Source organism: Humulus lupulus, chromosome 4, assembly GCF_963169125.1.
Source record: "Humulus lupulus chromosome 4, drHumLupu1.1, whole genome shotgun sequence".
NCBI classification, from domain to species: domain Eukaryota; kingdom Viridiplantae; phylum Streptophyta; class Magnoliopsida; order Rosales; family Cannabaceae; genus Humulus; species Humulus lupulus.
Window position 1 is genome coordinate 197,825,587 of NC_084796.1, and position 13,528 is coordinate 197,839,114.

A 13,528-nucleotide genomic window follows, 5' to 3' on the forward strand; every position below is an offset into this window, starting at 1 on the left:
ATGAGATAGCATTGCCTAGTTTAATGCAGAGAAAGGAAATTCTCCCTTTAATGAAGGAATACGCGATCCTGGAAGAAGGCTAGGAAAGGGACAAGCTCCAAAACGAAGAAAGAAACGCAGAGGAAATGTTAGATTTAATGAACCCATCCCTTTCGATTTACAACAGAAGGAACAAGACAATGAAGATATTACAAAAAAACTGTATTGACGTGGAAGTTACAATGGATCCAAATTTTCAATTAGGCGAGGAGGCGGCCCTTATCAAGCCCCCTCCTTCCAAATGAAAATCCTAGCATGGTAATGTCGGGGTTTGGTAAGATCATCGACAATCAAAGCATTTTATGCTTGAATAAGGAGAGTGAAGTCGGGCTGTGTATTTTTTATGGAAACTAAGGCAAGGAAGAGGAAATGCAGAGGATATGTCAAAGGTTGGGCTTTGATAGGGGAGTTTTCCTGGATGCAGTGGGGAATGCTGGAGGATTTTGTGTGTTGTTGAATGAAGATGCAAGAATGAATGTGATAGAAGTAATTGATGGGGTTTTTGAGTTTATGGTGTGGAACGATAAGGTCAATGTTTATTGGACCTTGTCTGCGGTGTATGGAACACTGTACTAGGAAAAGAAATCACGGTTTTGGAGCGGCTTGAAGCAGAGAGTTATGGAGTGTGATAACAGTTGGACGATGATGGGAGACCTGAATACTATGCTTAGTCAAGAAGAGAAATGGGGAGGTTGCAAGCTTACTCATAATGATACATCAATTCTCAGATAATCTCTATATGATACTGGAGGGATAGATCTAGGCTTTGTGGGTTGCAAATTCACTTGGCAAAAAAGAGTTTTGATAAAGGCTTAATTAGAGAGAGGTTGGATAGAGTAATAGCCTCAAGTCAATGGGTTACAAGTTTTCCAAAAGCATTAGTTAGAAATTGTCCTATTACATTCTCGGATCATGGGCATATCATCGTTGATTTGTTTATGGATCGAACAAGGGGTGGTAAACCTTTCAGATTTGACGAAGCTTGGGCTAGGGAGGAAAGTTGTCGCAAGGCGATTAAAGAGGCTTGGAGCGGTCATTGCCAGCTCAATTCAAGTGCAAGACTGAGGAGAAAGTTGGAATTGACAAAAGTCTCCCTTCAGAGATGGAATAGAGCATCATTCGTATCTCTGGATAAGAAGAAAGAAGGGATTGAAACAGACTTCAATGGCTTCAAAATCAAAACCATGATCCAAAATTAATGGAGGAAGAGGTAGCTCTAAATGGAGAACTGAAGGAATTTAGATAAGACAAGAAAGTTTGTGGAAAGAGAGATCAAGAGATCTCTAGTTGACAAGGGGAGATCGAAATACCAAGTTCTTCCATACAGCTGCAATGATTAGAAGAAGAAGGAATCATATTTGAGCAACTCGGGACAAAAATGGTTGTCCGAAGGAGACACCGAAAGGAATGGGGAAATTTTTAATGGGTTCTTCATGAATATGTTCAAATCTGATCATCCTCATATTGATATGGATTTGGAGAACCTATTCAATCAAAGAGTGACAGATGATGAAAATGAGCAATTATGTCGAGTGCCTACTAGGGAGGAGGTGGAGCAAGTAATTTTTGAGAATCACCCTTTGAAAGCACCAGGACCCGATGTCTTGCCAAGAAGCTTCTATGGGAAGTATTGGGAGATCACAATCGATAATTTGACAAGATGTGTTCTAGAATATTTTAGCACGGGTTACTTTTACCCGAAATTGAACTATACTTATATTGTCTAATCCCAAAGAAGGAAAATGCTTATGCGGTGGAAATTTTCACACCGATTAGTCTTTGCAACTTTTCTTACAAGATAATTGCAAAGATTTTGTCTAACAGACTAAGGATGATCATTGGGAAGCTCATATCTCTGGTACAAGCGACTTTTGTCCCTGACAGATGGATAGCAAAGGCTTCAATATTAACACAAGAATTGGTCTCGGGTATAAAAAAGAAACGTGGAAGAGGAAGGCTGATGGCAATCGAGGTGGATATGAACAAAGCTTATGACCGAATGGAATGGGCTTTCTTAGGAAGGGTCCTTAGAGCAAATGGATTTTCTTATTAGTTTTGCAAACTAATTTTGTGGTGTGTATCTATTGTCACATTTTCAGTGCTCTTAAGTGGATCCACAATGAAGAAATTTTCTCCCAAGAGAGGTTTGAGAAAAGGTGTCCCCTTATCTCCTTTTTTTTTCCTATTGTGCAATGAAGCTCTCTCAAAGTTGTTTACAAAGAAACTTAATGAAGGAAAGTCAAAAGGAAAGCTTGCTCTAACTACTCTAGTTATCACCCATAGGATGTTCACTGACGATACCATTATTTTTGGGAGAGCAAATTCGGAAGAGGCAGAATGTGTAAACAAATGTCTGGAGACCTATGAAATATGGTCGGGTCAAAAATGTAGCAAGAACAAGTCAAGTGTTCTTTTCTCAAGGAACCTCAATAATTGTGCAAGTCTGACAATTAGGAGGATTCTTCAGGTGGAAGAGACCAAGGGTAGCGAGAGGCATCTGGGCGATCCTTTTGTGTTCCAAAGAAGAAAGAAAGATGATTATGAGTGGTTGAGAGAGGCAGTCATGATAAATCTTGAAGGTTCGAAGATGAGGACGTTATCTTATGCGAGCAAACAAGTGATGATCAATTCAGTTGTAAGTAACATCCCCATCTACACAATGTCTTCCCTAAAGGTCCCTTTAACCACTTGTAGAGAGATGGATAAACTTATTAGAAGATACTGGTGGACTGGTAACATGAAGAAGAAGAAGAAGAGCAGGTTCTTAGCAACTAAGAGTTGGGACAGTCTTTGCCAATCGAAACAGTGTGGAAGTCTGGGTTTTCGTAGGTGTGAAGACATGAATCAAGCTTTTTTGCCTAAATTGGCGTGACAAGTGGGGCCTGACCAAAATAGACCTTGGATAAAAGGTGTTATAGGCAAAATATTGTAGAAACTGTGACTTTTGGACAGTTGAGGACAGGCCAAATGACTCAAGCGTTTGGAGAAACATCATTTCAGCAAGAAGTGTAATTCTCAAAGGTTGTAGCAATGTTATTGCCACATGCTCAAAGATTGACTTATGAAGGCAACCATGAATACCTTGGTTAGAGTACAGGGAATTTATGGATCTTATGACTCCTATTAGGCAGTCATTTCCTCAATTAAACAAGGTGGAGGACCTGTTGAGAGCAAATGATAGAGGATTGAATGAACAAATCTTGATCGAGATGTTTGGACAAGAAATGGCAAAGAGAATCACCAACATTCAGAATATTCCTCAAGGGGAAGAAGACAGGATCGTATGGAAACCAAAAAAGGATGGAACTTTCAGTGTTAAGTCAGCCTACATGGAGACTCAGAAGAATAGATTTCAAGACAGAGATAACTTGTGGAAGATGGTTTGGGAAAGAGGAATTCATTCGAGGTTGAGTGTGATTCTTTGGAGAACTTTTTCTGAGGTTCTTCTAACAAAAGATAAGATGGCTTTCTTGGATGATAGGAGTTGTTACTTCTGTGATGAGAGTGAGGAGAATCCAATCCATCTTTTCTAGAGATGTCCTTTTTCAAGAGCACTCTCATTTTCCAACAATGTAAGGACAGGTGACAGGCAAGGGGACACTTTAAAAGGAGTTATTAGGTCATGTTTGAAACTAAATCATGAGGGGAAAGAGGTGGTATAATCTTGTTGGCAGCGTGCACTTGTGACATAATATGGAAGATGTGGAACATGGTTCATATTATTGGCAGGGAACCATGTATTAATGAGGTTGTCAATTTAATCTAAGAAAAGGTCTATGAATTCTCGAAGCTCACTTCAGGCAAAATACTGCTAGTCCAAAGTATGGGGAAAAAAATCAAGTGATCTCTTCCTTGATCATCGCGTTGAGGCTGCAATATTTTAGATGCGGCAGCTAAAGACAATGGGGCGGGTTGTGCAATTGTAGCTATAGAATATAACAAACTGGGGTGGACTGCATAAACGGAAAGACAGAAAGCTGTTAATGCATTGTAGGGGAGATCTTGGCTATGGCCATGGCTCTAAATTGGGCAAGAGAGAAAGTGTGGAGACAAATAGCAGTGTTCTTGGACTGCTTGGTTTTGGTAAATGTCGTGTAAGCATCAGCTGTGGCTCCGGAGTGGACAAGTAGTAGTAGTTATGCAGAAGTTATTAGTTTAATTAATATTTTTTATTATTGTTGTGTTATGTTCGTTAATGGAAAGAACAATGCCTTAGCGGATGGTATGACAAAACAAGCTAGAGTTTCTAGCTCTCAAGCCAATTTTCTCCGAGAGAAGGGCACCCTCTCGTGGTTCGCATCTTTAATGCTTAGTTTATTTAACATTTTTGTTCCTTCAAAAAAAAAATCACTCATCACGCTTTGTAAGAATCTTTGAATTTTCAATTAATTATAAAATAAACAAAAACAAAAGAATGAATAGAAAAAGGCCACATCTCATAACTGTCCAATATAATAATGAAAATAAAGAATAATCATCATTTACTAATAGTTTTCTAGGTGATATATATTCAATTATGTAGTCACGGATGGCCCATATAGGCAAATGCTTTATTATTATTATTATTATTTTACTATTTTTTTCATAAGCTAATTTCTATTTGGCCCACATATAAACAATTATTATTATTATTAATTATTTTACTCTTTTTTTCATAAGCTAATTACTATTTGGCCCACAATTAAACAAGAACTAAAATGTGAAAATTGACCTGAAATGACATTCCAATAATTAAATCTTTACTCTCTCAAAACAAATATTGAAACTTGGTAGGTATAGACTTCCATATATAAGAAAACTATTAATGATTGAATTTGAAGGAGTGTTTAAGGAAATAATACACAGATTGGAGGAGGAAGACAATGTCCTATATTATTTTTAGAAAATAAAAATAAAAAACCACGTAGGATATTTTTAATTATATTAGTATTAATTAATCATTTTATTTCTATATATAAACTGATGTGATATTCAATAATAAAGACACATATTAAGCACGTAAATTCAATTTTTGGATAGAAAATTTCAATTTTAATAAGGATTGAACTTAAGTTATGCTAATTTATATATATATATATATAGACAAAATACTTTTTTCTCCGGATTATAGCATTTTTTAGATTTTTGTTTCCCACATTTTTTTTGTTGTCAAAAATATTCCTCAAACTATACCATTTGTGAACTTTTGCTCATTTCGTCCAAAATAGCAATGGGTTGCTGACGTGACAGTTAAAAAAATATTAAAAATAATTTTTTATTAATTAATTGATTTTAAATTAAAAAAATATATAAAAATAATTTTGAAAATAAAACCTTATTTTTAAATTTATTAAATTATATAAAATCCAATAAATAAAAAAAATCAATAAACTTAAATAGTTTTAATCCAAATATAATTTTAAAAAATAAAATCAATATTTCTAAATTAAATTATACTTTGAACTAAACTAAATTAAATCTTTAATTTTTTTGCTTGATTGTTTTCTAAATGTGTTTTGATTTTCTACGTTTGAAATATACATTTGGTTGAGTTTTTAAATTAATTTAGTTAAAGAGAATTTACTCATTTGGTACCCTGTGTTTTTGCAAAGTATCATTTTGGTACCATCTTTTTCAATAATGCTCATATAGTACCTTGTATTTTAAAATCATACATATTTGGTACCCTAAACTCAAATTTGATAAATAAAATTTTATCAATATCACAAAACCGTCATCAATTATATATAATTAAGTAATTAAATTTTAATTTGAAACTCATACAATTGAGTAATTTAAAAATGAATTATAAGTTATTAGGTTAATTTATAGTTTTAGTAATTTGTCCATTTTAAAGTTTCTACTATCAACATGTTATTTGCTTGTTTTATTAGTGTTATTTTGTTGAAGATTTTTAAAGTTTATTTTTTTTATTTTTGTTTCTATTTTATTGTTGGTGTTTGAAAAAATATCTGTGTTTTTTTTTCATGTATGTTGTTGTTGTTGCGTGGTTGTGTTTGTTATTTTTTATTGTTGTTTGGTTTTGTTTTGATGTCTGTCGTTGTTTCTTTTATGTTTGTTTGTTGTTATGTTGTTGTTTCATTATTATTTTTGTTAATTTAATTTAAAATTTCTTGTTATAGGATCGGCATTACTTAATCAATCTGAATCAGTTTTTTTAACTCCCAGGTTGTTTCTTGTTATATTTATGAGGTTATTAAGGACCTTAATAACTACTTGTCTGATAACTATTTGTACTTATGAGGTTGTTAGGGCTCTGGGTGAAATTGGTCCTGACAATTTCAGCACAATTTCAGTATATAAGGAATCGATCCCTTTTTCTATCCATTCCCATGGTGTTTATAGGAGTTTTCCTTGACAGCTTTGGGTAACCGTGTACATAAATATAGTAAATAATAAATTTGGATAACCTCTCATTTACATAAGGATATGATTGCCTATAGAATTTACATCTGTTATCTCGGGTAATAAATTTGTAATAAAATCTGGGCATTAATAAGCATACAAGGAACCTCCGAGTCTTTTGGGATCCTTCACTATGCGTCATGACTAGGCTTCTGCGAGCTGGTCACTTCCTTCGAGCTGAATGCCTCAAAACTAACCTATCCTGACGCATGCTAAGTTCAGAGTTTCAAAAAGGCGATCTGGCCATCACACATCTCGAACTAGGTTGTTGGCACAAGAGGCAATATGAAGGTTATCTGGTTGTCGTAAGTTGTCAAGTTGAACTCAAGCTGCTCACTCCAGAGTTAGCTAGATATTATATCTATAAGCTTTCTTCGTGCACAGTATCACATGCTGAGTGATTCAGTTCGTCTTTATTTTGGGGTACAACATTTTCCCCCCAAGCTCCCGCCCGTGCATGACGTCACCTCTGACATGCACAGTATGGGCTTTAAGGCTTCTGTTATGTGAAATCAGGCCCACCCACTCACTTGATTGTGAAACACGTGTCAGTCTGTAATAGGTGCCTGTTCGGGTTTCGAGTATTGTGACAACTGTCTTACTACTACAAAAACAGTCTTTTATGACACTTTTTTAGGGCACTTAACTAAATGCAAACCCTAAAAATAACTCCTGGACTTTTTAGGACACTCATTGAGAGTCCTTAAAGAATTTCTTTTAGGACACACGATGCGAGCCCTAAAAACTGATGTGTGTCCTAAAAGTTTGTGTTTTTTTTCTAACAAAAGTTCCTAAACTTTTTAGGACACTCATTGAGGGTCCTTAAAAAACACATTTTAGGACTCGCAATGAGTGTCCTAAAAACATATGTGGATCCTAAAAAACCTAAATAGAAATTTTAAGTGTATAATATGAATGGTGAGTTTTAAGGGCTCACTTTGGGTGTCCTAAAAGAGTATTAAGGGCTCTCAAAGCGTATCCTAAAATCTTTTAAGTAAAAAATGACAAATTTTTCTATCATTTTTAGAATTAGGTTATATTAGGGCATCATTTCTCATCAGCACACAACGGAAGAAGAAAACAAGGAGCCGCCTCTTTCCCTCTAGATCTCTCTCCCGCCTGCGTCAATACGAGGCCCCAACTGCCACCGTCCACCATTGACACGCGTCGCACCATTGGACGCAGAGGTCGCTGACCTTTGACCCCCACAAGCCCAGCCCTACACGCGTTGTCCTCCGCCGCCTAGAGTCGTTCGAAGTCGCGGTGGTGCTACGTTTCCCAAACACTTCTAGGTGTTTTCTGGCTGCCTCGAGCCACCTTGACCCGAACAACCACCACCATTGCATTCCTTGTGCTTTGGGCATCAAAACCCACTAAAGGATTGAACTCAACGGCCATCGGAATTGGAAGTCGACGTTTGCCGGAATCCATGGAGATCCGAGAAATCATAGTCCAAATTCGGTCATTCTAGGCCTTTCCAAGAAGAACTACCGCCACCACCACGCTCCCAGAGACTGGGCTTCGATGCCCAGTCATCATTTCTGAACCACCACCGTGGGGTGGTGGCGCCGCCGTCAACGTCGGAGCTCTGATGGGAGCTTTGGCTACTAATTAATTTTTTAAAAAATTAAAAATAAAACTTTATAGGACTCGCAACGCAAATCCTAAAAACCTCACTGTTGACGCCATTTTTCATCAACAGTGAATATAGATCACGTAAACAATAAATAGTTATAGCTAGAAAAAATTCAATAAAACAAGAAGAATTTTTTACGTGGTTCAGCAGTTAACTTTTCCTAGTCCACGAGTCTTTGTTATTAGAACTTTAAGATATTTCTGGAAATTCTTTAGAGATGAATTCTCCAGAGTTTTTCCCAAGAACACAAAAATTTTCCGGTCCTTTTCAAAGGTACCAGACTTCTCTATTTATAGAGGAAGTCTCAGAATACTATCTCACACGTCTCTGGGAATTTCCCCTTTACATCAATAAACTAAATGGATTTAAAAGCCTGTAACTCCTATATACAAGGAAACGTCCCCTAAAGACCAAGGGGCGTATAACTGAATAATAAATATCCCTTTATTATAGGGAAGTTACAACAATAAATGTAGACTGCGTCTCTCCAAGTGACTCATTAAGATGCTCGAAGTTAGCAATTTACCTTGTCAGTGTCGTGCCAGCCCAGGTCTCTTAGTGACTTTCGAGTTGTAATATTTTCCCGAGATCATGTGGTTTCGAGCTCATACTTATGTCAGGCTTGGAACTCCTGATCCGAGGCCACCCGAGAATAGACGTATTCCGATGTCTGTCTTTCAAGCTTGTGAGGACTTCGAGGCTACCATCTTCGAGGTTACCACCTGCTTTGTAGGTTCGGTGCCTAGGTTGCGGACACAGATTCTAGACATTGCGAGCTCACACCTGACAATTCCAGCTTTCGAGATCACAATTCTCAAGGCTCGAAATCTAGGTATAACATTTTGCCCCCTCAAAAGTATTTGTTCGAATCCTATGAGAAGGAAACTTTTGAACTACTTTTCTCGGGAACTTCATCGTCACACACGTTCGAATATGGACACGTGCCAGCTGGGTATTGCCCACTCAAGGTACTCGAGTGCCTTGGAAACCTGCCCACGATCGTTCACCTACCACCTTTTCGGCGCCATCTTGTCATTTGTCCCTGACCGTCAGAGTTGATAAGGATCCTGATCAATGGTCCAGATCATTCCTTCTATTGTCATTTTTGGTAGCCTATATATAAGGCTTCAATCATCTTCTTCCCCTCATTTCTATGTTTACCAGAAAATAGAAAAAAGAGAAGAGAAAACCAGAGGCAAGCCCAGAAAGTGTTTGGTGTTACATGTTCTCTTGGCCGAAGAAACAAAGGGCTGCCAGCTTGTTCAAGATCATGAGATCATACCTGCAGCCTCTTCCTCAATCAACGCTTTCTCTGCAATCGCCGCCTTCATTGTGTAAGTATCTGATATATACATATTTTATTTATCAGCTTCTAGCCCCCTTTTTTTTTTGGAAATGCACTGGTTCTGTAACACCCTGGATAGCCAAGACCGTTACACTGTGTACTTGTAAAGGTGCAGGACTCGCTATTCAAGTCATTAATTTGAAAACGTGTTACTAAACATGTAAGATCTATGGTTAAAAAGGTTTTGGTCTCAAAAGACTCATTTCATATATTTAAACTGTGGTAAACAAGGGATCCCATAAATACAAAAATAAAATAAGTTTACAGACTCCCAAAAGTATGTGAATATCCACTAGCCATACTAAGGCAAAACAGACAATTTTTAGGTTCCATGTCCTTGCCTAGACCTCAACCGTGGCGGCCGAGCACCTGGTTATGTACATTCCGCTTGCCGAGCTCTCCAGTCAGGGCTGATCTAACTTGCCCTTGCCTTTACCTGCACCACGTAGCACCCGTGAGCCAAGGCCCAGCAAGAAAACATCACAGATAACTCAAACAATAATAACAGACAAATAGCGCAATAAACACGTATACTCATTAGATAGTCCACAGCAGGTAATCAGCATATACAATCCAATACAAGATACATTCTATGACATAATACTGCTCATATCACAAAATAATCAGGGCCGACGACTTAGGCCGCACCCTCTGTTTAATCCACTGACTTTGGCCCGCTTAAACTAAGCTTAGTGCATAATAAGCTGTCCTCGGCTACCAGTGGCCGAGCCGCGCCCTGTGCGCTAGTGAGACCCTTGGCACCCTTAGGCCGTTGGTTCACTAAATAGCTTGCATGGCATAATACCATCCTTTCAAGCTTTTACAATAGGGAGCCCTTAGTCCCGTCACATATAATCAACCGGGTGCAGTTTTCTTACCTTTAGCTTTCAAATGAGTTAGTTACGGGCGATACTCCTTGAGTGCGATCCGATCCTCGAGCCCTAGTTTAACACCTAGTCACAACCATGAAGAAAGACACCATTAACAACCTTAAATGAGCTTCCAAGCCAAGTTCTAGTACTCGGAACACTGAACTTCACCAAATATGGTAAAAGACTCAACCCCGAGCACCCTTGGTTAAATTCCCAAGCCTAAAATCTCAAAATCCCTTAAGCGCCGCGGCATAGGCCACCCATGCCGCGGCATGGCCCCCAAACAGAACCCCCAAAGGCTCAAAAACAGGTAAGGGCCGCGGCATTTCTTGGGCCATGCCGCGGCCCGCCCTTCTTCTTCAGCATGCAACTTCTTCGAAGGGCCGCGGCTCACCAAGAACCATGCCGCGACCCGACCCTTCGAACCCAGAAAAAAACACCATTTTAATATCTAAACCTCACCTTAAACCATCCCAAAGCCCTCAACTCAAAACCAATTAATAATAACAACATTAGAATGATTAAAGCAATGCCATCCACCAGAAATCTAGCCTAAGACTCACCAAAACCCCCAATTCCAACTTCTGAAATTTCAAACCCAAAGAAATTAAAACTAGCTATGATAACCCCCAAATTCAACCACCAAACTATAATTTAACCTTACCTCAGTTGTAGAATCGATTCACCAAGCTGTGGCCAAGCTAGGTCCCCAAGTTCCCTTCTTAATTCTGCCTTAGAACATCACAACTTAACTTGTTTCAGCACTTAACTAAAACCCAATTTAAACTCATATTTCAGCCGCAGAAAACAGAGTTGATTGCTTACCTTAGTCCCTGTTCTGGTGCTTGATAAATCCCTGAGCTAGACCTTCAGTTCCTCACCTCAAACCACAGAATCCAACTTGTTTCCCCTTTGATTCTCTGTGTTTTTCTCTTCCTTTGGTTTTTTTCTCCTTAAGCGTGAGAGAGAGAGAGAGAGAGAGATAAAGCTAAGTTAAGGTCGGTTTATAATTTTCTGTCTGGTAATTTCCTAAGTCTTCCTAGTATACCCTTAAGTTATTAAACTAATCCCAAAGCTCGGGGTGCCGAAAACGTCCCCGAGACCAAAACGGTAAAATCTCCCAATATTCCCGCCTAGACATCCTAACCTCAAATATATCTCCAATTATTTATTTCCATCACCCGACAGTCTAAATCACTACCTGATACCTAAAATACCCCTGACTTGTCCAAAGTCAATTATAATACTCCGTCATGACTTTTCCCCGCTATCTAGCCCTAGGATCGCCTCGAGTCGCCGGCTGCAGATTTATCCACATCATAATGTGGTTCTCGCATATATCTCAAACATTTATATCACATCATCATATAATATAATCAATTATCATATAAACATCATTAAACATATAATTACTCATTAAATCACAATTATTCCAGTAATGCCCTCCTCGCACACTAATCAAGGCCCTTAAGCCTTATTAGTGAATTTGGGTCGTTACAGGTTCATTTTGTAGTTTGATATACTAGGACGCTTTGACCAATAGGTATTCAGGTTTAGGTTTTCTCATTACTGGTTCTAAATCCAGTTTGTATGTAGAAGAAACCCAAAAATAGTTTCTTTTTTCTGGGTTTCCAAAAGTTAAAAAACGTATCTTGCACACCAAGATATTGGGTACAAAATCTTGGTTTTAAATAATGCACGATACCCAAGAATACCATTTTTGAATAACCGCCACCTTTTTCCCTGATATTTTGGGATTCTAAAAAATTAGATCCACTTCGCTCCTTTTTCTTGTAGAACACACGTTCTGACCCCTAATCGGGTTTCCAGGATCGAGCTCGTCTCGTACCTAAGCACTTCCAAGCTTGTTTCACCAAGCTTTTTTTCTTGACTCCTTGCATGCATGGCCCTCACCATTTTTTCTTTCTCGCTAAATGTCACAGAATCTGGAAAGACGGTGGGGGTCGCTGCTTGCCATTCCGTACTCGCCAAAAACTCCGAGCCCAGAATCGCTGTTTTCTCGGAACCAACGTCTGATTCGTGAATATGACCTCGCGCGCGAACAGGAAGAAATCCGAGCTCACTATCGCCGCCAAATCGTCGAGGTCATAGAAAAGAAGAGAAGGGTCCTTCGAGAGGCGCTTTATCCGGAATCTGGTTCAGGGCCCAGACCGATCCCCCTTGATCCTAGGTTAAAAGTGACGATCGCATACAACCCGGGAGAGCTTCAATTCTCACTGATGGGGGAGCCCTCTACCTCGCAGCCAAGGAGAGAATTTTTCGAGGTCGAGCACTACTGGAGCTCGGTTACCTCACTAGGTCAGATAAACGATATCTTGGCCTTTCATGGTATAAGACTGTCAGGCTCGCTGAGGTGTCGAGCTCCTACCTCCTAAGAGCGAAGCTACCGCGCCCCAGGAGATGGAAATCCTGACAACAAGCTGAGGTATGCGGCTTGGAGCCAAGAACATATGAAGGCAGGGTCGATACTGCCTTTGAATTCTTTCTTCAAGGACTTCACGGACTTCGTTGGGTTGGCTCCATTCCAACTCAACACTAATTCTTACAGGGTTCTATCTGCCCTGAAGTCGATTTACAATGAGCTGAAGTGGGAAGGACCCACGCCAACACAGATCTTGTATCTTTTCTGTTTGAAAAGCAATCCCTCCTGAGCTCAGGGAGGAGATGGCTTCTATTATCTTTCGAGCTACCCGAAGGAGAAAAATATGTTTAAGGATCTTCCTAACCATCCTTCTGATTTTAAGAAGGCCTTCTTCTGGACGGATGGTCTGTCTCCGTCACGATGCTATTCGTTCAGACGGATATGTAAGTACCCCACCTCCTTTATTTCTGTGTTCTTTTGTCTATAGGCTTATACTTAGTTGGGATGTATTTTATTTTACAGCCAACTATCATTGTCCCACTCCTTCTGACGAGATGAAGGAGCGCAGGGAAACCCTGCTCCAACTCCCTTATGGCAGGAGATTGCTCTCGTACCTTCTGCATGAAGATAAACTTTGAGCTTGCGGGCTCTTGGGAGATGGCCAATCCACCTCGGACTAGTCTAACAAAAAATACGACCGCTGGGAGCTTGTGCCCTTGTCAACAGGCATCCTCCCCCGAGGAGAGAGGTGAGGCCCCCGCCTCCAGTTTGCCGAAGGAGCCCACAGTCAGGGAACGAGGCCAACGATGAAGCCTCGAGCTTGGGCTTGGATGATCAAGGTGCAATCA

General features: G+C 39.2%; 1 protein-coding gene across 1 annotated transcript; it reads left to right on the forward strand.

Moving 5' to 3' along the window:
- The first annotated feature begins 2,158 nt into the window (after nucleotides 1–2,158).
- On the forward strand, nucleotides 2,159–2,911 carry LOC133832781 (uncharacterized). Its single transcript, XM_062263080.1, has one exon. It carries the CDS (start codon nucleotides 2,159–2,161, stop codon nucleotides 2,909–2,911), a length of 753 nt encoding a protein of 250 aa, XP_062119064.1.
- The last annotated feature ends 10,617 nt before the right edge of the window (nucleotides 2,912–13,528 follow it).

Coding starts and splice junctions, on each gene's coding strand:
- LOC133832781 (XM_062263080.1), top strand. CDS start 2,159: ATGAAGAAATTTTCTCCCAAGAGAGGTTTGAGAAAAGGTGTCCCCTTA.